The sequence below is a fragment of the Poecilia reticulata genome, chromosome 21, assembly GCF_904066995.2.
Source record: "Poecilia reticulata chromosome 21, P_reticulata-male-v2, whole genome shotgun sequence".
In the NCBI taxonomy this organism is placed as follows: domain Eukaryota; kingdom Metazoa; phylum Chordata; class Actinopteri; order Cyprinodontiformes; family Poeciliidae; genus Poecilia; species Poecilia reticulata.
The window spans coordinates 12,187,050-12,214,971 of NC_088850.1; the positions used below are offsets into that span (position 1 = coordinate 12,187,050).

General features: G+C 39.0%; 1 protein-coding gene across 1 annotated transcript; it reads right to left on the reverse strand.

The window, feature by feature from the left end:
- Window positions 1–2,453: 2,453 nt before the first annotated feature.
- rps6kc1 (ribosomal protein S6 kinase polypeptide 1) lies at window positions 2,454–27,805 on the reverse strand. Its single transcript, XM_008397820.3, has 16 exons — window positions 27,618–27,805; window positions 26,003–26,038; window positions 24,746–24,866; window positions 24,176–24,291; window positions 23,997–24,090; window positions 23,866–23,919; window positions 23,351–23,773; window positions 22,929–23,053; window positions 22,673–22,771; window positions 20,737–20,784; window positions 20,161–20,293; window positions 17,226–18,863; window positions 15,254–15,343; window positions 8,457–8,539; window positions 6,536–6,631; window positions 2,454–4,908 (listed from the first exon to the last, which is right to left on the reverse strand). The coding sequence occupies exons 1-16, from the start codon at window positions 27,717–27,719 to the stop codon at window positions 4,807–4,809; spliced, it is 3,360 nt and encodes a 1,119-aa protein (XP_008396042.1). The 5' UTR covers window positions 27,720–27,805; the 3' UTR covers window positions 2,454–4,806.
- Window positions 27,806–27,922: the final 117 nt, after the last annotated feature.

Sequence of the window (27,922 nt, forward strand, 5' to 3'; positions counted from 1 at the left end):
AAACATATAGAACTGCTTTAATTCTTTTAACCCTAAGCCACACAATGTCAGAGAGTGAATTAAATGTAGTCTTTATGAAGATCATGAAATGTGCTCAGAGGAATTCCTACAGCCTCCATGAACTCACCGACGGCACATCCAGCCTGAGTAAGATTGACAGCTATCTGCAGAGAGCTGAAGTGAACCTCTCGCCCCGAGAGTGTGTGTAATGTGAGACAGGTCTTGTGACAAGCACTAATCAGCTCACACTCTTGACCCCCACGGCCGTAAAGCTGACACAAAGGAATACGCTGCGACACAGCTAACAACTCCACCTGTGAGTGCATGACTGTGTCACTTCAGGTAGAAGACACAGAGAAGGAACAAGTTCACGTTCAGCGAAATCCATCTCATAAAATTACTGGGAAATTACCAAAATTTCGTCAAGTTTTATACAGGAACTTTCTTTTTCATCTTGATTCCCGGGTGTTGGTTGAGATTAATTAATCTGAGCAAATTTTATTTTTATTCCTCAAAAATCATGAGTAATAAAACATTTTTCGGTTTTATTAACAATAAATCTGATAGAGAGAACTGGGGAAAATTACGATGTATGCAACCAAAGTGGCTGAAAAATTGGGTCTGCAACAGTTTTAAGACCCCATCTGGTGAGATGCTGTAAAATAATTTACAGGGTTTCTGAGGACTCTATAATTAATGCTCCTAATTTTAGGCCTAAAGAACTCCTAAATACGCCCAGATTCTCGATGCTGGCTCACCTGTAGTTACGTTTGAATTTTCATCCGTTGCTTTTAAGATTGTGTTTTTGTGAAATGTAATGGTGGCATTCATTTATTTGTCCCATAACTTGTAGTTCTGGCTGAGGTCTTTGAATTTTGAAGTTAGGACAAAACTACAAGCTCCACCATGCGATAAAGCAAATTTTTCACAGCCTGCAGGAGAGCTGTAATCCTGTAATCCTAGGTATTTCTGAGTTTTAAACAGTCAGATCTTAGGGTGAAATCTCCCCTAATCTGTTTCTCCTGGGAAGATTGGATCAGTCCGTGCACTGCACAGATTGTCTGGAAATGGCCTCACAGCGCTCTCCAGATTGATGTGAAGTAACAATTACTTGTCTAAGGTTCTGGCTGATGTCTTTCTTTGGCATTGTGTGACAAACCCACATGCAAACTGCGAAGACCCTGGCTTCGATGAAGGTAGTCGTGCTTGGGGATCATAACTTAGTCAAACACATTTAGAGGAGGGAGTGGGGAGGTAAACACGCTGCTACTTCCCGTCCTAAGTTGTCTAGAACCAGCGAGTATAATCTTGGCTTTTTCAGTTTGGTTTTTTTTTGTTAAAAGCTTAATTAATTAATAAATAGAAACAAATTTCAAAACATTTCAAATGCAAATGTATAAAAACATGAACTCAAGGAAGATATTCATGTTGCAAACACCCATGTGGATTTGTATGAATTATAAAACAATTGAAAAGTACTGCAATTTTAATTATTCGACTTATAACACCTTTAAAAAAACATATCAGCCTACAGAAAAATAAACTCATATTTTTCTTAGACAGGCTCCTTTTCAATAAACTTTATGTCTCTTATCTTCCTCTTGACGATAGTCCATAGATTCTCCGTAAGGTTTAAGTCAGGTTTGTTGACCAATTAAGCAGAGTTGCAGTAACAGCATTGTTACTAAACCAAGTATAAGTCTAATGACAAAATCAGCATCTCCATAAAGCTTATAAGCACAGAGAACCATGAAGTGCTTCATCATTTTCTGATCGACTCCAGCTGCAGCCTATAGTCTTGAAAGGACATTGCATCACAATTCCTTCAAGGCTGAAGTGAACCCTGTTCGTTCTATATGCACTCATTTTCTATGCCACACTTTTTCCTTCCACTTAATCTTTCATTAACATCTTTTGAAAACAGCACTCTGAAAACCCAGCATTTTTTTTTAGCAATGGCCTGGTAGGGCTTGTGCTCATTTAGGATGGTTGTCTGATGAGCAAATGTCAAGACAGTAGTTTTCCCATGACTGTGAAAGTCGTCTTGCATATTAGGAATCATTTTTCAATGTTTGATATAATTGACCTTTTTTTTTTTTGAGAAACAATGATCAACATTAAGAGACAAATTACTGAAAACTTCAGTTCTATTCAGGTGCAACTAAATAGACCTGGTTGTATTCTCCATTTATAATAGCTTTTAGTGACACACAAATCAGCAGGTAAATAAATGAAGGCGGAAAAAGCACTAACCGAGTCCTAGAGGAATCACTTGACTGCTGGGTACAAACTAGAGTTCTTCAGCTCACATTATGGCCGATGTGACGATCAGCTGGAGTGACAGCAGCTTTCTAGGAGCATCATCTGCAGCGGATAAGACAAGTTGTAGCCTGAAAACAAACAACACACACCCACACACACACAGTGTGTCTACTCAAGAAGAACCACCAATGTTCACTTTAGTCATCCAGGTCTGGTTTATTGTTCTCCAAAATGCACTGACACAACAGAGCACGGACAAAAGGGAGCATAATAATAATTAAAAAATCAGTAGCAACAATGTTTTTAATAATAATAAAAAAAAACTGTTATTAAAGCTAGCAACTTACAATGTATTTCACCATGTTTAGTGAAGAGCAGGAGAGTCATATTTACACTGGAGACATGTTTCTGATTCCACTATTTTGAGAATCAACTCATAATGAGAGAAGTGATGCATGGTAAGGTCTGCAACTAGAAAAAATGTAAACCAGCCACAGTAGAAATCACAATCTTATTTAAACCTTAGTGGCAAATTGGTAAATGTGTTACTCCAGTGTCTCGCATTAAGATTTTGACTGGCAGGTGATTGACAAAGTTGAACATGATTGAGATTTGTCCATGTTTACATTTTACCCAACACAGCATTCTTAAAAAGATAATTTTACAAGACGAAAGCCATTTATTATTCCACAGACTTTTCATTGCTTTAAATATATTACAATAATTCGAATTCAACATGCACAAAATGCAGGGTAAAGAGCAAAGGGCAGAGATTTTTCTCCGACAGTCATAAAAATATCTTCGAACTGTAAAAGGGCCGTTTACAAATACACTCTTGAGGCTTTCTCAGATTTCTGCAGAGATGACTCTACTCCTGAGACTTTTCTCTGCACTGATCTATTAAATAATTCGACTATGACTAAATTCAACAACAAACATCGACTTTCTCTGAGTATTTTGCTTATGCACCTTTGCATAGAGTCCGTTAATGCTGCTGTTCTTAGGCTGGTTTTTAGACTTCGGTTTTTAAATCATAGCTGCACAGTTTTACGTCAGTCAGTCTGTGAGCTCCTTGAGTAACGAGAAACAATAAATGGGATGATGATGTCAGCCTCTGTCAATAACGATGTCTTCCTGACACAGAGTTAATGCAGTGAAGATATTGTGGGACTGAGTGAGGAGTGGAAAAGCAACAACATTGTAGTGAATTATTACCTGGTACCGTTGTGCCGTTTCCTGCACAAAACGACTCACAATCAATGAGGTGAAGAGGGAAAAAAACGTAACACTCGTGATGTGATATTTCGAACGTGATTAAAGGTTTGTGAGGAAATGCATAATCTGATTTCACTCTACAGTGGATGTAAAAAGTCTACACAGTCCCAATAAAATATGGGTGTTCTTTCTGATGGCAAAAAAAAAAAAAAAAAGATTTTCAGTTGTCTTTCCACCGTTAATCTGACAGAGACCCAATATTATTCAATTGAAAAATTAATTTAAGGGAAACCTGTAAAAAAAAAAAAAAAATCTAAAAAGCTGCAACAACTTTATGTTAATCATAAAACTAATACATTGTTGAAACATGTCTGCCATCGGTTATAGTGAATCTGAAATTAAATTCAGCTTTATTTCCTGTTTTAAAAGGCTTTTCTTGTCATTCTTGTCACTATCCCTTTTGCATATTTTAGAAAAAGTTCAGTTTACGAAGGTATCAGTCAGGAAAAGCGGAAAAAAGACCCATCAGCATTATCTATATACATGTCATAGTTATATCAGTCATTTAAATAAGATGGGAACCTAAGACTAAAACCTTAATCTTGTTCGTACTAATTGTCCCTTGACAACAATCACCTCTCCATATGTCTGGACAGAGCAGTAAAGTGGTTAAAAAAGAAGACAATTCTTGGAAAGAAAATCTCAAGGTCTGGCTAAAATCTTCTTAAACTTTGTAGGAGGAGAAGAATAAGTTAAATAGAACTTAAATATATTTATGTTTGGTTCAAAACGCATGGAGAAGCAGAAGACAAAGCAAGGTTTTGTTTTCCTGCATGATCTATTTTTTTTCTTGCAATGACAACAAAATATTGGTATTAACAGAAGAGAATTAAGATTCTGAAATCAAAGATTTCAGAACTTCATCTGACCGAAAGGTTTCTGGTAGATCTACTGTAGATGAAAAATGTCGTCAGATTCTGACAACATTTGGATAATTTTTGGAAAGTAAAGGAGGCAAATATTAAGTTAAGATGTAGCAGTCTCAAACTAAAAAAAATAATACTGAATTAAACCAAGTTTTAACATATTATTAATTTAAGGGTATCCACATTTGTTCAACTTTTTCTTCTTTTACATGTTTCCCCTCGAGCACATTTGTTTTGTAGTTGAATTGTGTAGCGTACTTGTTACATTAAAGGTGGAAAGACTTTGAAACTATTCATCATGGTTTCATTTGTACACATAAAAAACTGACATTTTAACAAGATAGTGTAAAAAAACCCAACTATCCACCGTAGCATGTGGGAATTTGAATGTCTGGCTGTGCATCTATTTGGCCCAGTCCACAGTGGCAAAGAAGGGGTGGGACTTAATGTCATCAACTCCTCCCACGCCGGCTCCCAGTCTCTCCATTGGGTTATACTGGAGTAACTGGATCACAACAAACAAACAGAAAGCAGCATTTAGATAGTAATTGGCAAAGGAAATTAAATGTAATAAGGAAAAATACACTATTTCAGCAAGTAATATATCTATATATAAGAGGAAATTCACCTTCATGGCTCAACCACGCATCATTTCTGTCAGATTTATTATGCATTAAGCAGAGGGAAATCCAAGCTAATCACATTAACGTACATCTAAAGATTAGCAGTTCTGAGGATTTGCAATTAGCTTTAAGACATCAGCATGGTGCCAGCAACATTATTAAGGACATGTCCATCAAGAGGAGACTATGTTTCATTATCTGTCTTAATCTGTCTGGAAACATTCATACATTGATGATCATTTAAGGTAGTCATTAAACCCTGTTTTTTGTTTTCATACAAAAAGCATCCCACACCATTCCTTGGTTGTAATCATATTAAGCTTAGATATATATTTTTTATTTTAAGGTAATTAACAAAAAACACTTGTTTCATAGAAATATGTTAGTCCGTTTTCAAAGCAGAAAATAATATTAAGCTAAACAACCAAAAGTATGATGAGGAGCGAGATTTGACAATATTGACTCACTATGCCCGTCATTAGATACAGTTTGCTGGTGCCAGGTTACATCCTGCATTGTTTTAGATCTATTATTTAGGTTATTCATCCACCAGTTTGGTGCAAAAAGCTATTATTCCTATTCCGCTTTGAAGTGTTTCAGAAACCCTGATTATTTATGTAAATTGTAAAAAAAAAAAAAAAAACTTCTTGAGAAATGTGAACTGTGGACACCGATGCTGAGGATGTCTCTGCTTACTACAACAAGCTTTGCAAGATCGCTTGTGTCAGATTTACGGGCTTCCCAGCCACATCCTTTGTAAAAAATTATCCCTTGCAAGTCAAAGAAAAAGTAATTGATTACATTAAATTTTTTGTATTAAAATTTATGTAATTAATTAATCGAAATGAATGTGTTGAAGTCCTGGCCTTAGGAATTATATTATAGGATGATACTCAAGGAGGCTGTGGTGTTGAAATTATCTTCAGTCAGGAACTAATTGGTCCAAACTGTGCCTGAGCTGCTGTTGGTGGTCGGTGCATGTTTCTTTTTTTTCTTTTTCAGGTTATTTAACACAGCATCCAAATGGGGTAGTCAAAATCAAAACTATATGAACCAAGCAACATTTTTCAACTCTGTCATTATCCAATTTTGGGGATAATTCCCTGGTTGTAACGAGTGTTTATTTGAGCTACTGTTGTCTTTTTTTCTATGAACCAGGCTACACATTTTCCTTTGAAGGCATTTTCATCCAAACAACTGCAGTTCAGTGATTGTTTTCTCTTTTTCCAACCATCCTCCATATAAACCTGAGAGACGTCTGAATGAAAAAAAATCCCAGCGCACTCCTGTTTTGGAAATTCTCGTATAGTAGCAAAAACCATGGCACGTTTTTTTTTAACCATTAATCTTCACTGATTTGCTATTTGTGTTAAGCAACTGAACATTTGTCCCTAGTGGAGTATTGAATATAGATTCAACATTTCCCCCTCCCCCAAAGAGCAACCTAAAAGTAAAATCAATTATTAAGAGTCGGGGAATCCTCGTTTTGTTGTAGGTGCTCCCTCTCACCTGCTCCAGCAGAGATCTGGCCTCCTCTGAAACACACTCTGGGATGTTGAGAGCTGTGTGACGGCCAATTCCTGCTGGATGGCAGCTCAGCAGCGACTGTGCACAGGGTAGCAGGAGTGGAAAGAAGAGAGACAGATAACCATCAATGTAAAACACAGAACGCTCCGACACCCGCAGAGTCTAAGTCAGCAGTAAAGCATCGGAGCTGGACAGACAGGAGGAGACCAGACAGGCAGAGCACCTGAAACAACACTGATCACGCAAACAGCAGGTTAATGAGCTCACTGCTGTTGGTCTTTCTTGGAACTGTTGTGGGAGTCAGACAGAGGGAAAGTCACAGAAAGAGTAAAAACATTATTGTTTCTGGTCAGGTTGTACTTTACTCATGCTGAGCATTTTAAGTTGTTTTTCAAAGTTTGACTTTTTAGCTGCAGAATATGGACCTTCTGTCAACATAATTGACAATAATAACTTATCTCTGCTTCAGCAACGAAAAAGCTACAAACGCTGGAGCAAAGCATCAAGTAAAAGCCATAAGTGATGTGTATTCCCCCCCCCCCGACAGTTAGGGCTGTTGCCTCTCTCTCTCTCTCCTGTGAAAGATGCTCCAGGACTTCTGGCTGCGTTCCTACCAGCAGTTAAGACTGCTTCAGGCCAGATCTTATCCTGCAAGGATCAAGAGACACCGTGTGCGCCTGTGTGTGTGTGTTCCTGCCAAGGCCGCACAAAGGCATAATCATCAAAGGAGACATCTGTGTAGCGGGGTTTCATTCTTTTTTTTCTTTTTTTTGCCACCCAGGTAAATATGTGCGTATTGTTAAAACATAACATTAACCCAACACGGACAGCAGATAGGTAAACACACCGACGCACAATTAGAATTTATTCAAAATAGGTAGAGAATAAAAATAGAAAAGACACAGCAGCTGCACTCAATGACTGCACTTGACGCTGTGGATGTATTTGTTCTTCATAAAAGGTTATATTTGGAATCTGCAAGTGATAATTTTGCATTGTCGTTTTCACATTTTGACGCATTACCAGGACAAATTGCAACGTGTTTTAATTAGATTCGATGTGGTAACACCACACAAAGTAATCAAGCCATCAAGAGCGTCTATGAACAGCAGTTCACAATTCTTGCCGAGTGAATTCAGTTTTCATCCATTAATCTATAAACTCTGATCAGATTCCATGTTCTGATCAAGAAAAGCACCGAACAACATGCTGCTGCCACCACCATGTCTCACAGTGGAGATGGTGGGCTCATGGTTAGTCCACACAAGTGACTTCTAAAGACACCTGGTTCTACCCGCCTTTTTTTCCAGTGGAGGTTAAGTTAAGTTAACCTCCTTTAACTAAACTTAAAGGAGGTTAAGTTTTGATCGCATGCACAAAATCTCAGTAACCTCAGCAAAGTTTGTTGCTGACAAAAAGGTGTGTCTCGATTTATGGAAACGTTTCATTTCCTCATACGCCTTCCTTGAAAGACGGTTCCTCTGATCCTTGACCAGACAAGCTGCAGCATCCTGAGAGCTGCCCAGGTCTTCACCTTTCATGCTGATCTGAGGTCAGCGCGCCCCGAGCCCAGCGCTTCTCCGGGAGCCAGCAGAGAGGACCGGGGAGAGCTGACCCAGTGGCCCAGCAGATGGAGCTCAGGCTGGGGGAGAAAGTCACACTGACACCCCTTTGGCACTCCCCGAGAACCGTAGTAAGAGACCGGAGCCAAGACGCACCTCACACACAAATCTCACCCCCCCACCCCCAACTAACTCCACCTTCTCAAACACACACAGACACACGCGCAGAATCACACACACCACCTGGCACAGCCATAAAGAGTGTGTGAGAGCTGAAAGCCAAGACACCTACAGAAATCCCACAACACCTGAGGAACACAGTCAATACTTTTTTGACTCACCGTGCCGGTCAGGAGCTCAAAGAGGATGGCGCCCAAACTCCACCAATCACAGGACGGCGTCTCCTCACTGATCCCTCCCACCTCTGAAGACAATGGCAAGAGATGAAATAAATCAAAATAAAAAGGGTAAAAAAAAATAATTCATGTTGAGAAAATATACATTTGAAATAATTAAAAACACAAACTGATTCTAAGACGTGATATTTTCTGTATTTTCCTTTTCTAATGGCTTCAGTTTAAGCTCTGCTTCTTGCCTTACTTTATATAATTTGAATAAAATGAGCACAAATAATGGACACAGTCTCTTTTTCTCTGTCTCAAACCTATTCACACACACACTCCAAGTGTGTCTCATCGAAGGGCAATTTGCATAATAAAAAGGAGTTAAATTGAGGAAACCGTCTGTGCTGCAACTTCACACCATCTGCATGACCTGACCCCGAACGTAAACACACTCTCATACAACATACACACACACACATACTAAGACATGGTAACAGTAAAACACTATATGTCATTTTCTCTCTTTTTTTTTTTTTACCCTATGGTTTTAGGTAAGGTTTGTGTTTGATATCTTAAAATACAGGCTGTTTTATATAAATGGATTAATTTCTTAAAAATTGTATTTGAAATCTAAACAACAAAATGAGGAAGGTTTTAATTTGAAAAAAACAGAAGTATATTTTATTAGTTTGATCACTACTTATTCTTAACATATGTTTAATGTTCCAAAGTTTCAAAAATAGCTTCTCTCTTGACGATGACAAAACTATGCAACATTGAAATCATAACACCAGCAATCAGGTCTACCAAGCAAAAGAAAATATAAAGCCTTCCAATAGGTGAACATTTCATAGAAGTCATAGCAGCCTGACAGCCGTCGTGACTGAAGGCTGCAGGACTCCGCAGCTGAACGATACTGAGAGTGACATTCATTCATAGCTGCTGTATGGTGGCTCCGCTGGGTACCAGATGGCCTCATGTGCTGCTCAGCTTGCCTCTTCCCCACTCTCCAGAGGGATGGGGGTGGAGGGGAGCTGGTCACCCAGAGGGCCGGGACCCAGGGTCACGGTTGTGTGTGCCCAGGGACCAGGCTCCTCAGCTGGGGGTGCATTTTAGACAAAGACCCCTCGTTTCCTGGAGGCTGCCGGAAAACTCCGGGGCCCTGTGCAGCTCTCTTTGCAGCCAAGGTTGGAGAGGGCTACGGTACAACTTGAATGTCTCACACACGCGGATGCACCCCCACACACACACAGAGCTAACTGAGCAACCAGTCTTTAGGGCTTCCCAGGACCACTGTTTTGACAGCCAAGGAGAGAAGATCGTCATTGAACGGACCAGTGATACCTGTGTAGTTATGAGCCGGAGGGGAGATGCTGGACATACACACGCGTGTGCGTCTCAGAGCAAGGTCGATGTCATCACAATGGATTAATGTCTAAGGAGCTGCAGGGGGAGTACAGTGGAGCTGGCTACACTTACTGCTCTGTCAGAGCGAGGAAGGGAGGAAACAGGATGGAGGAAAAGTGGGTGGAGAGGGGGAATTAGCGGCATCCGTGAGCCCACTGTTGCAAGCGGGATTCATGGTGCGTTACCTGCTGTTTTCTTGAACAATTAAGACTTTTACAGACCTAAAAGACATAATGTGCACAACAGAGCAAAGTTTCCAGCTTGTGGCCTCTCCTCCTTCCCTTTCCACCCAACGATGACCTTCTCTCAAGCTTTGTATCTTAATCACACAGCATCTCATTTCTCATGGGCACCATAAGGAACTTTCTCTCTTCTCCTCGTAGACCGACTTCCCTAAAAACTTAACTGACGGCCGTCATAGAAAGAGGAAGTAAACTACATGCAGGTGGGAAGTAATGAAAGCTTTCACGAAACACTTCTAAACAATACAAAGAACTTAACATAAGATATTCAGGGGTGAAGACACAATGGACAACACACACACACACACACACAGTTTGCACAGTTTGTCAAAGGCAACACATGAGACAAAATAACCTTTTAACACAGTAAAGTCTTCCAATTTAAACAAACTCAAATGAAAATCAGATGAATAAAATGAGAAAAAAAACACAAGAAATGTTTATACATAAATAAGGTTAGCACCTGTCAAGCATTTAGGCATTTTGTTGTAATTTACTGAAAAAGGTAATCAAGGAACACATGTAATTTACAAAGAAGACATAAATTACATTAGAGACAAGTTAAAGTTAAACTATATAAACAGATACAAGTTTTTTTTATGGCTTGGCACTATTAGCCTTTATTAAAAAAAGAAAGAAGGCGAAGACAAGCAGCAAATTAACCAAGACTGGGAACTGAACCCAGGTCAACCACATATCCTCTGTATATGACGCACCGGCACTACCAATTGTAGTCAAGTATTTTAAAACTATTAATACATCAATTAAATTATTTTTCTTTGATCAGCTCTGATTGGTGATTGACAGGTTTTGACATGATTTCAAAATATTTTTATAGCACACAAAGTCAATATTCTAATTCATTTTCTGAAAAAAAATGTAAATAATGTATTGCTATGAAATAATTCATAATAGTTTTAATTCAGTACTAACATATGTTAGTATCTTTCATTTAATCTGCAATGTTGCATCTGGTGTCTCGTCTTTCAAAAGCTATTCTGATTCTCCACTCTAACTCCAGACTATGGGACCTTGAATAACAAATGAAACGTAAACTTCATCTGAAGAGAGAACTTTGGACCTTTTAGAAGCAATCCAGTCCTTTTTTCCCCCCCAAACACAAGTAAGATTGTTCTGACACTGTCTGAAGTATAGAAGTGGCTTAACACAAGCATTGGGACAGGTGACGTCCTCAATATGTCTGTGTGATGCTCTTAAAATGCTGACTTCAGCCTCACTCCACATCCCAAGCTTTGTGACTGGGTTACCTTTTCACAGTCCTCTAAGGGCTACGTTTTCCATGTTGCTAGTGTGCGCCATTTTCTACCACATTTTTCCCTCCACTCAACTTTCCATTAACATGGTGGAGTACAACCATTTGCATGCCTTCAACTTAAGTGATCTTTCTCAAAGACTATGTGAGTGACTTCGTGTAGGCCACGGCATTGACATAATATATATTTTTTTAGTCTCATGTAATATTAACGTTTTCTGAGAAATCTAAGTTTTCACTTCCTGTTAATCATCATCACAGGTAACTAAATTAAGTACATCGCCATCTATAATGAATCTATAAGCAACAGCTTTCACTTCTTGAATTAAATAATTGAAATAAATTCACTTTTCTATGATATTCATCCTGCACAAACAGGGAGAATATGAAAAATCCATTCAGAAAGAGCCCAGGCAGGGATTTGAAAAAAAATCGGCATTTATAGGAATTTCAAAGACCTGAAATTGAGATTTCTTTAATTCATCATGACTGGACAGAAACCCTGTAGTAATCAAATAATGTATCTGTTCCTAACAAATTATTGTATGTGTCTTCATTGTGAAGTATGAGAACATGCAGTTAAAAATAAAGCAGAAGTCCTGCCAGGTTATGCTTTCCTTGAACTGCCTTTCAAAAAACAATGACATGACGGCCGGGCAACAAAAGAGGAACTAAACTTTATCTTCTTTTAGATCATGTTTGGCTGAGTAGGTAAAAGGATCCAAAACAAGGATGATGAAGTCCTCAGTAACTGTTCCCTCAGAGAGGAAGAAAACCGAATTTCCCTTTTCTTAGACGACCAAGACAATCAGTTTCAGCTTTGCTTCCTTATAAACGGAACAATAAACAATTCCCCTTTCTGCTAAAACTAGGTTGTCCTACAGAAAAAAAAAAAAAGTCAACACCTTTTCTTTCCTTATCAGTGAACAAAACATTAGCCATCTGATGTTTATCTGTAATGACAAAACAGTGAGAAAATAAATAAGCACAAGAGCAGGATAAACAGATTAATTCCCCGTCGCCATATTTTCCAAGTACACTCCCGTGTTTTTTTGGGTGTGAATGAGTGTGTTTTAAAAAACATGCCATCTTCCTTCCCACACACACACACACACACACGCAGCTTCAGTCACAGCAGGCGCCCTGCTAGGTTTCTGGCAAACACTCATAAATCTGTCATCAGGAATGAAGCCATAGCAAGAGCTGACCCTGTCTGGATAAACAGCAATACATAACAAGGGCAGCAGAGACACACACTCACTAACCTCTACATTGGTGTGTGTGTTCTCCCCTGTACTTAAATATAATGAGTGGATGCATGTATGGGCGTATGGACTAAAATATCAGTATGGGAAAGGCATTTTTTGCAACGTGGCGTCATCATCAAGTTTAAGGTAAACGTGAACAATGAGAAACGAGATAAAGGGAGGAAGTTGTCTGCGATTCAGTAGAACAGTCAATAAATGTCGTAGTGGTCTTTAAACTTTATGGTATCGCAACACACCCCCTGCTGGGAAATACTATGCATTGCATCCAATAATCCACTGGGGATCAAGCGTAACTATCAAGATGCTTCACACCTTGTACGAGGGCTTTTTAATGTTTAGTGGGGCTGGTTGGATCCACAAGAGCCAGCAGTTTAAAGTGGCTGCATATAGCAACATGATATTCATTTATGATGCGTAGAAGCTGTCAAATTAAAATCAAAACAAGCCGATTTAAACCGCAGCACTGCTTGGATGATACACATAAAATCCTACATTTAGAGGATAAGCATGTTTGGATCAGATTCACATGTTCAGGAATCAAACGTCATTGTTCACCCTCAATTTACCAAAAGGCCGTCGTGATGCACCATTCATACAGTTTAAAGCCCTTTTATTAAGCCAGAGAAAATGCTCCCGTCCCATACCATTTTCTGGGTTCCTTACCATCAGCTGGCTGAAACAAGGCTGCCACACTTTCCCTTTGTTTACAAGTAAGACAAATTTGGCTGCTCAGAAATATTTAGAGGTAAAAAGCTCTTACATTCACAGTGTGGAAACTTTAAATATGATCACTTTTATTAAGATGAAGCCGTTTTAAAGACCGCTTTAAAGCCGCGAGAAAGCTACTAAGCAGCTAAAAGCAGCAACATTGATAGAACTGTAAAAATCAGAAGCAGTAGGAATCTATTGTGTTTTTTTTTCTTATAAATAAGTGGTTATCATATCAAACTTTTTTGTTTTCATTTTTTGTGTAAAACAGATTTACTGGGACAACATGATTTTTTTTTGTCAAGATTTTATAGTTAGAAACTCATGCCTAATTACCATTTAGACTCTAAGCTGCATAATTATAATATACAGGCTCCAAATGTGAGCTTTCCATCTTTCTCAAAAAGTGATCTACTGTAAGAAGTGTAGCTTCTACACAAAATAAGGATTTAGCATTCCTGGTGAGAGTGGATAAATAAGACAGATAAGCAGGACGTAAAAGTGTGTAAAAGTGAATAAATAGGGAGTTTTCAGTTAGCTCACAATCCAGAGTAACCTGCCGAAATAAAACATAACATGCAGTGCAGTTTGTAGATGTATGCACAGCGCGATATATTAATGAGGAAAAAAAATGACAACCTATTGAAATCTTATGAACAAACAAAAAAACTCCCTCACACACACAGAAGTGCTAAATAGGAACTTGAAGCTGTAGTCCAGCAGCAGCTTGTTTTAGGCAGCTTTTAAACAGCATGCCAGAGCTGCCACAAGTCAGCTGGGGGCGACACACCGGGTTACAGGGCTGAATGCAGCACAACACCGCCCTCTCCAGGACAACATGAGAAGTACAGTGAGATGAAGCAAATTTAGGAGATTAAATATTCAAACGTAAAACCACCACCACTGTTTTTGTTGTTTGTTTCAGATTTTTGTTAATAAATATTCAAGCTACATTAGATTGAATTTGGAAGTTCAGAGAAAGCTTTTATCCAAAGTTCTCACAAGATAAAACCAGATCTGTCTTTGGTTTGGTACAGAGGGAATGAGTAGGATGAAATATTCAGTTTAGACATTATATGAGTTTTAGATCCTTGAAGGACAGCCATCTCCAGAAGTTCCAGTTTATGTGATGGTTTGAACTTTGCAAAATCTTTTATTTAGTTTGAGGCAGAGTGCAAATAACTAGCCAATAATTAGAAAATCTAAATGTTCCTTTCTGATCAGCTGGTCAAATACTAAAAAAACTGATTTTGTTGACCCAGTTCATTAAATTAATAAAAAAAAGAAGAATTTGGAGTCTATAAATGCATTTTATACTTAAATTCACGTTTCTGTTTGACAAAGATCAGACAAGGGTTTGTGGCAGATGATTTGAAGAGATATTCTTGAAATTGCTTCATTTTCTAAAAGAACATTTAAGGAAAAAAATAATATGGGTAGCTTCTACCACAAAGACAACCAGAAATCTGTTATGACCAGAAAACAAAATCTCTTTTATATGTGTCTTATCAACCCAATGTTGCTGCAGAAATTAATTAAATAATATTTGATTCACAGGTATTTAAAATAAAACAGATGCTTTCTTCCTCATGTTATTATTTTTGTTTCTATAGCAAAAGTAATAATAAAAATAGGCAAAGAAAAACAACCCAAACATTATTTTAAAAACTGATGTATTTGCTTCATCAGAATTCTAAAAATGTATTATATTGTTGAGAGTCCAAAAATAATACCGATTATATAAAAATCTAAATATTTACTTCACGCTTAAAAGGGAGAACCTTGAATGAATTGAATGAGAGCTTGTTGAGCGATAGAAAGTAGCCAAAAAATAAAAATAAAAATTGCGCTTATGATGAGTAATTCAGGAAGTGTTAAAACATTTTTGTCTCTCACCTGGTGCACAGTACATATTGGCCATTGCCTCCTTGTCACAGGATTCCTCCACATCACACCAACTACAAAAGTAGGTGAGCTGCACATGCCCTAAGGAGAGAAGAAAACAAAATACTCAACTTTCCAAACTACTTAAGACCTCTGAAGAGCTCCCTTCCTCCGTTCCTTTCTACCCCTCTACAGCCCTCTGTGAGCTTTTCAAGCAAACAGCCCTTGCGATTACTCCTGTTTAGTGGCTACCCGTTAACGCTATCATTAGAACTAATGGTGTCATTAGGTAGCCGTAGCCATTAGCCTAGGCTAGCCAGACTGATGCACCACACTAGGCCGCTGATGGGCCCTTTAGAACAATAATTACCACAAGGGAGACGAAAACAGCCACTCAGCTAATTAGACGCTTGTTGATAACGAGGTGGAGAGAGATGATTGTAGGACGACAAAAGAAGTTGTTGGGGGAAATTTTGACATCAGGCTAAAACAACGCCAGAGGAGCCGCCATCAGTCTCATAAACCAGTTTGTGATTAAGCAATAAAAGGTCACCGTGGGTTTAAAAAAATGGTAAGAAGTCATTTTGAAGGTGAGAAGTAAGACTCACGGCTGCTGGATTTTCTTTTTCTTGCAATAAATAGGCAATATATAGTGCTTTGCAAACTTATTCACACCACTGAAATGTTTTCAGATTTTCACATGTCTCCACCACAAACTTAGTTTAATTTATTTGGAGTTTAAGACATAAAGTATTGCATAATAAACTTTTTTTTTTACAAATGGCAATCTGAAACACCACAGACAGCTTATAAAACAGTAACCCGACATCTCACTGATCACTGCTTAATCTATCGTCTGGGAAGAGAAAGAGAACCACAAGAAGTTCCCCTTTGCAGTTTGAAACGGGCCATGTGAACACACAATCCATCCACCTATTAAACATGGTAATAGCAACATCACGCTTTGGGTTGCTTCTCTTTGGGCGGTATGGCAAAACTAATAGTAGCACAACTCAGGATCTGTGGCAAGACTTGAAAATCTGACAGACTTGTAGGACTAAAGAGTTCGACTCAGGAGAGGCACAATCCAAATGCACTAAACAGTTTTCACATTTTATTTCATAAAAACTTGCAAATATTTATGCATCTTTTGGAGATGAGGATGGACTTTCCCTAAACGACCCTTTCTCAGGACTTGAGCTGGTCCTCACGTAGATACTGTTCATAAGATGGCCCAACAGAGACTCTACCTCCTGCAGCAACTCAAAGAAATACAACCTTGCACAGCAGCTGGTCATATTCTGTCTGATCCATGCACAACAATCACTTGTGGATGAGCTAAACCACACAAAAAGGACAGAATCAAAATGCAATGAACAATTAGGTTTGCAGAGAGGATCATTAGGCTTAGCTTATTTCCCTCTGTCTAAGAACTGTAGTCTCAGGACAAGGGTAGCTAACATTTTTGCATTCTCACGCATCCTGGACATAAAAAACTGATCTAACTATTAGCTTCAGGTAGACACTACAGACCAGTATTTGCAAAAAAATAAGCCATCACAGAAAGTTTCCCGAGAATGTACAGGCCATTTCTTTGATGAACACAACGAACACCTTACAGCCTGATCAGTAAGCTATTCTGATGTGAGACCACAACCAGCCATACAATTATAGCCAATCAAGATCATTTCCCTACTACTTCATAAGTACTGCTTTGTGTTTATCTATCATTTAAAAGTCATTTAAGTTTGTGGCTGTAAACAGACAAAATGTGAATATTTCTGCAAAGCATGGGTGTTCAGTAACTTACCAGCATGTCTCTAATAGAATACAGATACTATATATACTTTTAATTTTTCTGTACATTGTCAGTTAATCAAGTAATCTCAAGTTACACTGATAAATAAAACCGTAAGCACGAATAAAAAAAGGGAGCTTGAAAAGTCTCTAAGCGTACAATGAATCAATAACCAATATATCTAACCTTGATGGTCAAGCAGGATGTTATTGGGATTCAAGTCCCGGCAGATGATGCCCTCTTGATGCAGACAGTCCAAGGCCGTAACAATCTCTACTGCCCAACATCGCACAAACTCCTCTGGGATATGAGCTTGGGTGGCAGCCAACGACAGCTCGTCTAACTCTGCAAACAGCCGTGACACTTCTTTATCAAAGTCGCTGCCACTTGTGGCTTTATTGACTCCTGATGATTCACCATCAAGATCTAATAAACTCTCAACGACTGTGCAAGCCTGAGTACCGTTCATAGCTGAGATAGAGGTTGTGGAGGTGTCACCGAGGACTGGAGCAGAGTCTGTGTTTCCTGCCATGCAAGGCTGAGGTTTCTCACTTAAAACTCCTGTTTCTAGGTGGTGATCACTGCTTTGACTGTCGTCTTGGTCAAAGACTTTGTCACATGCCTCAAGTCCAAATGCCAGGCTGTCGTCCCATAGAGAAGTACATGCAAGACTATTGTCACAAGTTGCAGAGGCTGTAGAGAAAGATGAAAGTTCTTGTTCTAGGTGCTGCTCCTCCAGGTCCTCATGCTGGCTATGTAGCTGCAAGACATCAGGCTGGATGCACTTTTGAGAAGTGGCTGCAACTTCAAGGCCCAAACACACCCCTGAAGGTTCTGATTCCTCCTGTGTAAAGTCTGCAGTCCCACTTATTACAGGAAGATTGACCAACAAGTCTGGTGGATGACCCTCATCTTCGACTACTGCCTCTTTAAAGGAGATGACAGGCACTGACTCATTAGACCCCTTATCGCTACTGTCCAACCCCCACAACTCCAAGCTTGGGCCTTTTACTTCCCGAGCCAGTTCTGGTAGCTCCTCGGTGACCTCTGAACCTAGGTCAGACGTAGAAAACTGAGGCGGCTGCTTCTGAGAATGCCAGTGCTCTCCCAAATCGAGGCCAGTGACCTCGCTAGTGCTGTCTTTGCTGTCAATGCGGAAAAATTCCATTGGTGTGTGTTTGGATTGATCCAAAGAGAGAGGCTCTGTGGGGGATCGTAAAGGACTGAAAACTTCCCTGTGATCATGTCCTTCACTGCGGGTCTGGTCCGTTTCAAGGGTTTGGCCGCTCTTATCAGAAAACTCACTGAAGAAGCCGAGCTCCTGAGAGCCTCCTGGGGAAGAAAGGCTGTCATTGCTGAGCAGCGAACGGCTGTATGAAGACGCTGTTGCAGTTGCATTAGGCACCTCCAAAGACAGCATTTCCTGTTCGCTCCTCTCATCGACCTCCTCTTCTAGTGCATCTGGTTCTACTTTTTCTTGTTCGTACTCATTGCAAAGAGTCAAATAGCTGTTTGTGCACTCCTCCTCAGAAGTCGCACCAGAGTCAGTCTGAGCTCCAATTTGGTCCCGGAGCCCTGAAGGGACGGCACTTTTAACAGGAGACATGAAAGGGATTTCCCCTTCTTTCTGAAGGCCTAAAGCAAGATGTGAACCAGCATACGGCTCCGAATCACAGCTGGCAGAACCTGCATCCAGCTGTGGTATTATGTGGTGCGGAGAATGTACAGCCGTTGTGTGGCTCTTCTGGATGAAAGGAATGTCAAAGCTCTCCTCTGGGCTGGAATTACGAAGGTACTTTCCGATGTGAGACCACAGCTTCCCACCTGAAGAGAAAAGAAGAACACAGTTAAAATTCAAGAAACAAGGACTACACATGAGGGAAGAAGAACAAAGAAGACAGAGTTTGGTCTCCACTAAATCAAAACTTCCAAGAAAACGTTTAAGTCCTTTTTTTTTTCTATTTCTGAAAAAGCTCAAATCATTATATCCCTTTCTTAAGAAAACGTTCCTGCCATAAATTCTGCTGTGAGGAGCTGCTTATTTGCAATAATAGTTTTGAAGGTTTCAAAATGTGAGAATCCTTCATGAAATATTTAAAGAAAGATGGCTATTTGGTCAGACTGATATTTTTCAATATTATCTTAATTTCTGAAAAACAGAAAATCTGAAGACTAAACAGAAGTTCACATCTTAAATATCTACAAAATTCATAAAATTCCCAGGGATTTCAGAAAATCATATTGATTTCTTGATTCAACTTTCCAGAGTTATTGGTCCTTCTGAAATTAATCTATTACAAATCAGAAAAGACAGGAAGGAAAAGAATTCCTAAAAGGTGATGGAAATTCACTGTCTGAGAATCCTTGGTTCAAGGTAAACAAATTCTTTGCTCTAAAATTTGGTCATTATCCCAAACAAAGTTTCACTATGCCTCCTATATAAGAGTTGGCAATGAAAGCACCAAGCAGTTTTGAGAGATAACTACAGGGGTCCTTCCATAAAGTATCTGTGGTGGGTGTGTGTAAAAGGACAGACATAACTTTTAGGGGGTTGGTGGTCAAGCTATGACAGATGGAATCAGCATCTGTTGTGCGTGGCTGAAAAGAACATGGAGTTCACAGTCATGATGATAATGTCAGGGCAGTTCGATGCTTTCAGAAGTAAACCCATCCGCATGTTGTCGGGTCTAATGTAACTTAGGTCATTGCCTGTCTCTTCTCATCAGGATCTTGCAACGGAAAAGAATACTGAATAACAAAACTGGTGACCAACTTTGCATTAGGGTTAGTATTTACTACTAATGTTAGCAAAATGTAACTATGGAGTACACCAGGTTAAAAGGGTTATGAGGGTGTTAAAAAATGTGACTGTATTTCCCTGTATTCACACAGCGTACATCTACATCCTAGAGTAAGTAGGTTGTAAGGAGGCCCAGGTGTTGCGATAGGTAATGAAGCATGGCGCCACCTGGTATTCAGAATAATGACCTGTGACACACACCCATCTCAATAAAACATACGTCTGAAACAAGGGCACAGAAAGGGTAGGAGATCTGATGAGCAAGGGAAATAACAAGAAGCTGAGAAGATTAAGCCTATAAGTAGAATGGTTATGTCTCACCCTCAGCGTAGTGGAGCAGAAGGAAAACAGTGTCTTCAGAGATGATGAACTTTCTCAGCTGCACCATGTGGGGCACGGAGAGAGGCATAATAGTCTTCTTAGCCTGCCCACAGTCACTGCTTTTCCTCAGTCCCTACAACAGAACATGTGTTGCACAACAAGATCAAACGAGGAACGGAAGGATTTTGTTTGCTGTTGGGTTTAGTAAAAAAAGAGAAACTGGCTAAGGAGAAACCTTCCATTAAAGTGTCGTCTGCGCCTCAGGGCAACCCAAAGTCGTTGAATTCATCAAGCTATATGCAGCATCTGATTTAAAAGAGCACCACGCATTAGGTAGGCTCTGTGAGAAAATGTGTGGGTTTCGCCTGTTTGTGTGTGCGTATGTAGTCATTTGTGCGTTAGCATCTGGCGCATGTCTCACACCTGAGAGCAGAGGGGCTGACAGAGACAGGCCCATTAGAATCAATTACACCGGTCACACACAGGGGCTTCTGGCACACTTCACACTCATGGCCAGGACAACGAGAATGCAGCAAAACATTCACAAACACCCACTAGCACAGGAATGATACTAACTTTGAGGATGAATGTCTCCTGTGTCCTCTTGTCAATGACCAGAAGAACCTGCAGCGAAAAAGCATCTTTACTTACTACTTGAAAACAAATTTTAAAAAATAACGTAGACTAAAAATCACTTTAAAGTTACATTCCTGTTTGAAAATGACAGGAATGGGCAAAGACAAAGAAGGGTTATAAAAACACCAACTACTGTGTTGCTTACTGTCATCAATATGCTGAAAAGAAGTGTATTTTATGATGATAACAAAAAGGTTTAATAGGTCTTAAATTGATGATATTTGCGAACTAAAATAACTGACTGTGGTTTCCACTACTGGCCCCATGAGAGCAACATGACTGAATCAGTGACCATGTGTGCTGTAAACACTTTATTCTGAGAGCAGTGTTTATGTTCGCAGGGCTCTGGTTGTATACAGTCATCGCTGAAGTGCCAAAAAAAGTTTGTGGTGCATTTGTACATTTTAATTGACACTTACTTTTATTCCAAAAAATAATAAATCTCGCCAATCAGTATTTCATACCACTTTTTCCTGTCAAACTTGTAAGCTAATTTTCAAAGATTTTAGCAAATTTCTTTAGGACCCTTATTATTTTTGGCAGATTTCTGAGCAGGTACCAGGATTTAAATGTGGAATATGAAAAAAAATTCCCGGTTGGATAAAAACAGATGGTTAGATGGTGAAATGATCAAACAAATGCATGAATTTATGTATCTGTCAATGTATGCATGGATGTGTATCTATGTACAACTTTCAGACAAAAAACATGAAAAAATATACTTTTCTACATGTGGAAAGTACTGAAAATATCCTCACTATATCATCAAGAAATGTAAACCTTCTCATAAAGAGTCTAATCATTTATCATTTTCCTTCCCTTTCAATCCTAAACATTTTTCTAAAAACATCTTCATTTTCTCACTCCATGATCCCTGCTTTCCTCCCTAACATCTCCATTGCTGCTCTGGTCTCCAACCATCTCAGGGGAGAGCTTGAGCATATGTGTGTGACCCGGTGTGTGTGTGTGTTGTTCTCGCCAGGCGACCCTGACTGGGACCAAACAGGTGCAGGCTAAATGGATATGAATGGAGCTGTGAGTAAACAGAGTGGCAGTGCTAGCCAGGGTGCTAATATAATTAAGAAATAAACATCAGGGAAGAGAGGAGGGGGAGATGGAGAGAAAGGGTGAGGGAGGGGCAGTAGGGTGAGGAGCTCCCACCATCTGTCCCCTCTGTCCTCATTTAAAATAAAAACAGAGGACGTAGAAGGAGGAGGAGACCAGGTCTATAATGTGTAAATTGTTTTTGCATTGCACTTGAGCAAGTTTCTGAAATACTGTGCGATATAACACGTGTTGGTGCAGTGTCAATGTTTTCCTTCGGGTTCTGTGTGTGTGTGTGTGTGTGTGTGTATACACAGGCTGAGCATCATCGATTCAATGTTGTGTGTCATTCTCTGAGCTCCGTGCCAAGTCATTTCATGGCTGAGTGGTGAAGTTGCTTCGCCGGCAGCTGTTTGAGAGGACCAACTACCCAAACTGACCTTGTGGTAGTCATAACTGACGCTAAACATACACACACTCAGCCCTTGCCATACATCTAGTAAATCTATTATATTTTACTGCCTCAGATAAAAGAGATGGGAGAATATGAGGTAGGACACAAGGAGGAGAAGTCTGAAGATGGATACCATCCGCATTCTTGGTCAGGGGTTATGATGAAACAAATGACCGCTAGCTCGACCTGACTGTTGTCATTTTAAAACAAATCTAACCTTAAATCATGCTGCGTTCAAAGACAGATTTATTTCCTAAGCAGAGGAACTTGACCTTATAAAAGACATATGAGGCTCACTTCATGATTACATTTTGGAATTAAAGAACATCAAAACAAATCGAAATGAGTTTATGCAGGTTACAGATCTTGTAAGCTTACCTTGTTAATAACACCTATCACCCTGTAAGCTATCAGCTCATCAGATGGACTCTGCTGCCCTCCTCTGCTTGAAGAAGAACAGCACTGAGCTCCAAAGGCCTTGGCAAAACAAAAAGAACAGCAACATTTTAGTTAGAACGTTTAAATTATAACAAATGAAAAGAAATGCGATATAAGTTATGTGTTTAACAGCATTTATTAAAGAAAAAAACAAAAAAAACTCCTGCATGAACCAAACAGAGAAGTGACCACTCACCACAGTCTGTGTTGATCCCTGACCCATATTGCTTCTCAGATGCAGACCTGAAATCTGCTCTGCACGCATCAGATACTCAGCAGTTTTCTTCTTCACCGCCTCTCGTCGTGAGGCACTTGGTTCACCTGAACAGAGGTAATTGAAAATATTTCAATTAGTAGGATTTTTATGGCAAAGACAAAGTCAGTGAAAAAACCCTTTACTCTGAGGTAGTGCACCTTATTTTGTGTTTACACCAAAGAGAGAGACATTTAAAAGCAAATGCCAAAAGAAACTGAGCAACTTTTAGAAACCTTTTAGAAGAACAGCAAAGGACCACGTTAAAATTTAAATTGAATATCTGGCACATTAAACGTCATTACTGAAACTGCTTCAGCTCTCAAGTCTACTTCCTGTAGATAAATGTTTCTGAACTCTCTGACCTTGTACTCCTTGAAGCAGCAAGTCAACTCCACTGCGGTAGTATAAAAACGCTGCCTGGTAATCCTGCTCAGTTTCCTTTTGTACAGCAAAACCGATCAGTTCACTGGCTTTGTCGAGGTAGTCTGACTTTACGTCCGTAGCGTTGACGCCGCTGGTTTTCCTTAGACTGCGGGAGAAGAGTGGTGTTCGATTTGGCCAGCTGACCTCTGGGTTAGGGGCTGACGAGGCGGGGACGGGGGCAGGGGACGGGGTACGGCGTTCACGCAGCGAGGGCAAACGAGGACTGCAGCTACTACTGATGTTGTTGGCTTCCCCCTGTGGCTGGTTTGGGGAGGTGCTACCTGAGGCCATGCCATCATCCAACTCAGCCAGAGAGTCTGTATCCACTGCCAGGGAGGTCAGGTCGCTGTCACTAGAAGGGCCTGAAAGATGAGATACAAAATAGATTAGTGAAACAATGTTTAACAAATAATAGGGTAACATGTTTCTAAAAAAAAAAATCTGCTGAATTTACCCCCATACTCAGATGTGACAGTCAACTCCTCTGCACCACCGATGTCTCTTTGTACTGAAAAAAGCATGACTGATAAGATTTTATACAATAGAAAGAGAAACATTTTGGAAGCGTTTTATGTGTACGCCTACCATCAGAACTACAGTCTGATAAACTGTCAGCCAGGAAGTCAGAAAAAGGTTCAGCTGGTCCAATGAGATCTGAGCCGTCGTGGATCTCCCCACCCTAGGAGGAAAAAAAAAACTCTAAATGAATAGATAAAGCTCAACTATGTGGTCTAATACTTATTTCTGCATAAACTGTCCAATACCTTGAAGAAATCTTGAATGTGTTGACTACAGTACAGAGCGGGAATGTTTGCAGAAAACTGCAGGAGATCCTCAGAGCACTGTCTTCTTTCCTCAATCACAGACTCAACGAATCGACCTTAATAAGCACAGAAACACTTAAAAACACCTTTTTCTGACATTATGCATTCATAACATCGCAGCTTTTTCACGTGTACAATTTTACACAATACAAAGACAAAGTAGTTCACAGTACAGTGAAAGGAAAGAAATACACACTTTTTAAAATAAGTATTTAACAAATAAAATTCTGAAAAGTGTACTGTCCATTTACATTTAGCCCCTTTTTCTTTAATCCCTCAAAATAAATTACAGCAACAACAAACTATGAAACAGAATTGTTTCATTTTCTTTTCAAAAACAACTAAAGGCCATTAATAAAAGAAAAAAAGACATTCAAGTGTATGTTCAAGACATTCCAGATAATTCGTTGTGTTTTCAAAAATATTACATTTTAACCGTGTTGTTTATGACAGTTTTATAATTACAAGTCAACATCTGATGTAAATGGGTAAAAATGGTTAGTATCTTACCGAATACTTTGGCTTTGGCGAAGGGAGGAAATAGCTCAGAATGGCTACATACATTCTTGTACAGCTGCCAGAGGTTCTGATGTAGCTTCCGGAAATCACTGTATCTCTTCCATACTATTATCTGTGGTGAGAGAAACAGAAGTGCGTTGCTGGAGATGGAGAGGAAGCCAACTACAGAGAACCAATCAATATTATTCTGTTTAAAGGTACCAGTTTATTGATTAAATAAAAGTTGTGCATGAATGTAATTTTATCATTGTTCAAATACAAATTCTGAGTTGCTAACATCGATTTGTTTATATACGTTCGCCATTTTGTAAAGAATTTAAGCCACCACTCAAATCTGGCTTATCTTACAACTTAAATGTCTTTATTCATTTGTATTTTTTTTCCTAAATAAACCTTTAAATTCAAGCTTTAAATTCATGTGTACAATCACAAACAAATGCGCATCTGATTGATGCACATCAATCAGATGCGCATCAATCAAGACATTCAAGACATCTTGAATGTCTTGTAAAGACATTCAAGATGAATGTCTTTACCAGATAAAGACATTCCACACAACAAAACACAGTAATCTTATGTTGAGATGAAATTTTGGCTTTCAAAAATCTCACACTTTAAGTTGGTTCAAAGGGAAACTAAGCAGATCACCAGGGCTGACCTGAAGGACTTCTCAGTTATTGAGGAATGTAGTGCATTGAGGCAAAACTTAGTCTGAAGGAAACAGATGTAATTGACATCATGCTTCCTGAATTAGCTCTGGGCCCAGACAATGCTGAATTCCTCTCCGTTTTAAATGGATGCTTGCGCTTTTAATGCACATTAATGGATACACAATAAAGTGGGGAGATGAAGCTTTTCTGACATGAGACAGAAAGCTGTGTAGTCATGAGTGTGAACTGAATGTTTCTTTTGTTGACATGCAATACTTAGAAAGATGCAAAAGAAAAACAAATTGCGAAAACATGCTCTATAAAAGGTCCAAAATGTTACGTAAAACTATTGTAAACATAAACAATGTAGCTTTAGATGGTAAAATCCTGTTTTTAAAGTAACAAAAACTGAAAAAAACAGCAAAAGAAAGATTACTTTCACCTAGTCCCTGAATGGTTTTCATAACTTGCATTTTTTTTATAGATACAAATAAATGCCATCGTAAAAATAAACAACGGCAGAATATTACAGAAAAAAAGTCTGTAATTTTGTATTTTTTCCCCCTGTAAATAGAAATACAGAAATATAAGTGTTTACCTCTTGGACATCTTCTGGGTTCTTCCGAGAGATTAACTGTAACGAGGAGAAAAAGCAGAATTAGGGATTTTTAGCACGATAGAGACTTTCTAAACAGGCAGATGCGAGGACGAGTGGGGCGGACAGCCCACAGTGTCACAATGACTTCATTATGAAGCCCATGACGAAAGGCTTGTGTGTTAGAACGGGACATCTCCAAAATCTTGATAAACAACATGGCAGCTAGGGGGAGACAAACAAACTCAACTCCTCTGTCAGCTGTTATTAAAACTAGTGCTGAGCTCTGGTGCTTGAAAGAATAATGAAATACCTCTCATATTTTATTATTGAAAGGGTAGCTTTCAATATTTCAGAGATACTTTCAGCTTAACAAATCAGAAGTAAAAAAAAGAAAAAAGTAAAATCTGAAAAAAACAAAATCAAAACAATCACAAAAATACTTTGGCATTTCAGGAGCAATTTAAACTTTGGGGTCGGATTTAGTAGCTTAATGGGGTAAAATCCAGTTCAGCAGTGGGCTTTAGTTTCACAATAGTGCTTCACTTTATGATGGGATGTTATTGCCATGGTAATTTATGTGGTAAGTCTGGACTGAATGAGAATAACAAATGTACAGGCGTGTTCATTTTAATGCGTCTTCTCACCATTGTTTAACATGTGACCTTATTTAAACTCAACAGGAACTGCACATTTTAAAAATAATTTAGTAGTAAATTACATGTCTTCTTAGAAAATAAATTGAAAACCATGTTTCAAAAGATTTACTTTACGATAAATCATTCTCTGCGTTTTTTTGGTGTTCTGAAAATAATTGTGCAATCTTATTTATGATAATGTTGCATAAAGTCCTCCTTAGGTTTATTTTTAGCCAAGAAAGCATGCCTGCTTGTACAGCAAATTATACTAAAACGTGTATAATTGTTGTTCCTTTTTTTCTTTGTAAATCAGCTGTCTTTAGCGCGGATGATTATTTTGTGTCAGCTTGTTCTTGTGAAAAACACACAGCTCCAGATACAGACATGTTATGGGACAACAGCCAATGATTTAAGAAATATATTCCTATACTAATATGGTATTTAGAGAAACCATATTTTTGCTCCTATCGTGATTTCCCCACATATCAAGAATGTTCATTACAGGGTGTATAGTTCTTCCTGTAGGTAAAAGCGAAACTGATTCTATTCTTAAGGCTGTGATTTACTTGAGGAGTCTCAATTAATCTCTATTAAGGCACATATACTGTGAAACATTACTGTGACAACAATAACAGAACTGTTTTGTCCAGATTTAGGTTAGGTCAGTCACTCCGTGTCAACAATGTCTTAAATTTGATATATAGCAGTATGATTCGTAATAAAGGTTGTTTTATTAAAAATTAGAAGCTAGCCACTCAGAAATGCTACCCGATTCTTAAAGCATTGAAATTGGGAAGGTAATATGAATTGTTACAATAGGAAAGTCGTCCTCGACGGCTTAAATTGCTGTTATCACTGCATGAAATCTTCATCTCATTGGCTTTGCTAGCACAGCTCAAGCTAACAAGCTAGCTAGCAAGCTAGCTAATAACATTTAGCATTTCCCGAGCTGTCACAAAGGCCACCTTCGGTTTACTTACCCTGGCTGTGACTTTATACACAGTGTAGCCTTTCTGGTGCCGTGTAGGATCTGTCACTGTATAAAACCGAGCGAGTTCTCCTCTGTCCCGCTGTGATATCATTCTGATAGTGACAACATTGCCGAAGCTATCAGCCGGCTAGCCGCACACATTCATTCTGTAATCACATTCGGCGTGAAGTTTAAACTAGAGCGCCTCCCTGAGGAAGAAAAGAAGTACTACGTGTAGTAACGGAACTGGGGAAGCACTGCTTCAATATACAATAAATAAATTAATTAACTGAATTTAATGTTTTAGCTTCATTC